Here is a 1,739-nt window from a genome sequence, read left to right as displayed (position 1 = left end):
GGCCATTGCCTTCTTACTTTGGCTGATAGGTGTAGAAGTTGAGGCCATGAAATGTTTGGCTTTTGGGTTTGTAAATCCTCCAAGATGTTGTAGGGCTCTAGCTCCTTTCCCAATGGGAAGTCGTTGATACCAATTTCCCTTCGCCTTGATCTTTTCTTCCTGCTACTTTCAGCTTCTTCCATCTTTGAATTCTTCTTCTTGTCCCTTGTGGCTGAATTTGTTCCTTCACTTCTCATGTCTTCATCCTTATCATGTGCTCTTGTGCGTTTTTCTGCCGGCATAACATCAAAGTTTAGAGTATGCTCATCTATTACCTCTTCTAGCTTGGTGATGTTGACTCCTCTTTCTTCCTCCTCATGTGGGACGGGAGGTATATTTGCTGGTGGTGGTGGTCGTCGAAGGATTTGTGGGCCTTGAGCTTGTTCTTGTTGCACAGTGAGAGGAGGCGGTCTAGGGGAATATATGTCTCCCGGAAGTCGCCTTGGATGTGGACAATTGTACATGCTGTTGTGGGTTAGGTCAACACATGAACATCATACACAGCAATAATAACCATCTACTCCACCATACTTCATTAACAACAATTCAGACACAGTAAACATGACTACTCTAAATATCAGAGTAAGTAGAAAATACACTGAATAGTTACTGCACTGCACCATCATCATCACATTCATATCAGAGAACAGATACCCCGTGCGCAGATACATTCCCCACTTATATAGATAAATCCGACTTAACTACCCAGTCACAAGACATTCAGCAGACTGCAACTGAAATACAGTTACATCCGACTTAGCAAAATACAGCTCAGTAAATATCCGATAAGTCAAAATCCGACTTAGCTATTCAGAGTCAGTTTCTGACATGTGCCTCTCAACACATGGCACGCCCCGGTGGTAGATTTCGCAGAAATCTGACCCGGATCCACATATCCCTTGATCAGGAATCCACCCTCTGCTGCACAGCTTCTTCCTTACTCTGGTCCTCAGTATTCACTTTATGATCCACCAGCTCTGCTTCCTGTACTGCATCTGATTCTGCTGCATCATCTTTTCCCATTTCCACCTCTTGTGCTCTATCTGCAATCTCAGTATCGATCTGCTCTTCTGCCACTTTCTCCTCAGCTACATCCTGCATCAAAAAACTATTAGTAAAATTCTCCTCTTTCTTTTCTGACTCTGCAAGCTGCTGTCTCTTATTCTCTTCCATCTGCTGAACCTGCTGCTTCAAACAGTCTCTCTCCTTTTGCAATTCCTCCACTTCCTTCAACAATTGTGCTTCTACCTCATGCACTAACCCTGCCTTTAACACCTCATATGGATACTTAATGACAAATCTCATTCTTTCCTTGGTCTTTTGCCACATCTCCTGTGCAACCAAAGCTAACTGTTGCTTGAGAATAGACACTTCTCCTTCTTTCATTAATACTGCACTCAAGCTAATTTCCTCTTGTGCCAACATCTGTTGCTCTAATATCTGCAAAGGTTCCAATCTCAACCTCTGCATCTCCACAGTGACCTGTAACTCTGCATTCCTCTTTGCCATGTCTTCCAATTCCAAAGCAACCGCTGCCTCCACTTTCTCAGTCCATTGCTTAAACTCCCCCAATGATCTCTTCACTTTTGCTAACTCCATCTTCTGTTTCCCCACTGTTTCCTCCATATCCTGCTCATACTTTACTTTCATCATAGCTATCTGCTCTTCAAACTCTTTCACCTGTGACACCTGTCCTTTAA

At 43.4% G+C, this 1,739-nt stretch overlaps 1 protein-coding gene across 1 annotated transcript; it reads right to left on the bottom strand.

The window, feature by feature from the left end:
- Nucleotides 1–942: 942 nt before the first annotated feature.
- Nucleotides 943–1,368, bottom strand: LOC147428232 (uncharacterized). Its single transcript, XM_086497469.1, has one exon. The coding sequence runs from the start codon at nucleotides 1,366–1,368 to the stop codon at nucleotides 943–945; it is 426 nt and encodes a 141-aa protein (XP_086353595.1).
- Nucleotides 1,369–1,739: the final 371 nt, after the last annotated feature.

Source organism: Adiantum capillus-veneris, chromosome 23 (genome assembly GCF_014529385.1).
Source record: "Adiantum capillus-veneris isolate H3 chromosome 23, ASM1452938v2, whole genome shotgun sequence".
Lineage (NCBI taxonomy): Eukaryota > Viridiplantae > Streptophyta > Polypodiopsida > Polypodiales > Pteridaceae > Adiantum > Adiantum capillus-veneris.
The sequence above is the reverse complement of the archived record's forward strand: the minus strand, read 5'-3'. Positions and strand labels throughout refer to the sequence as shown.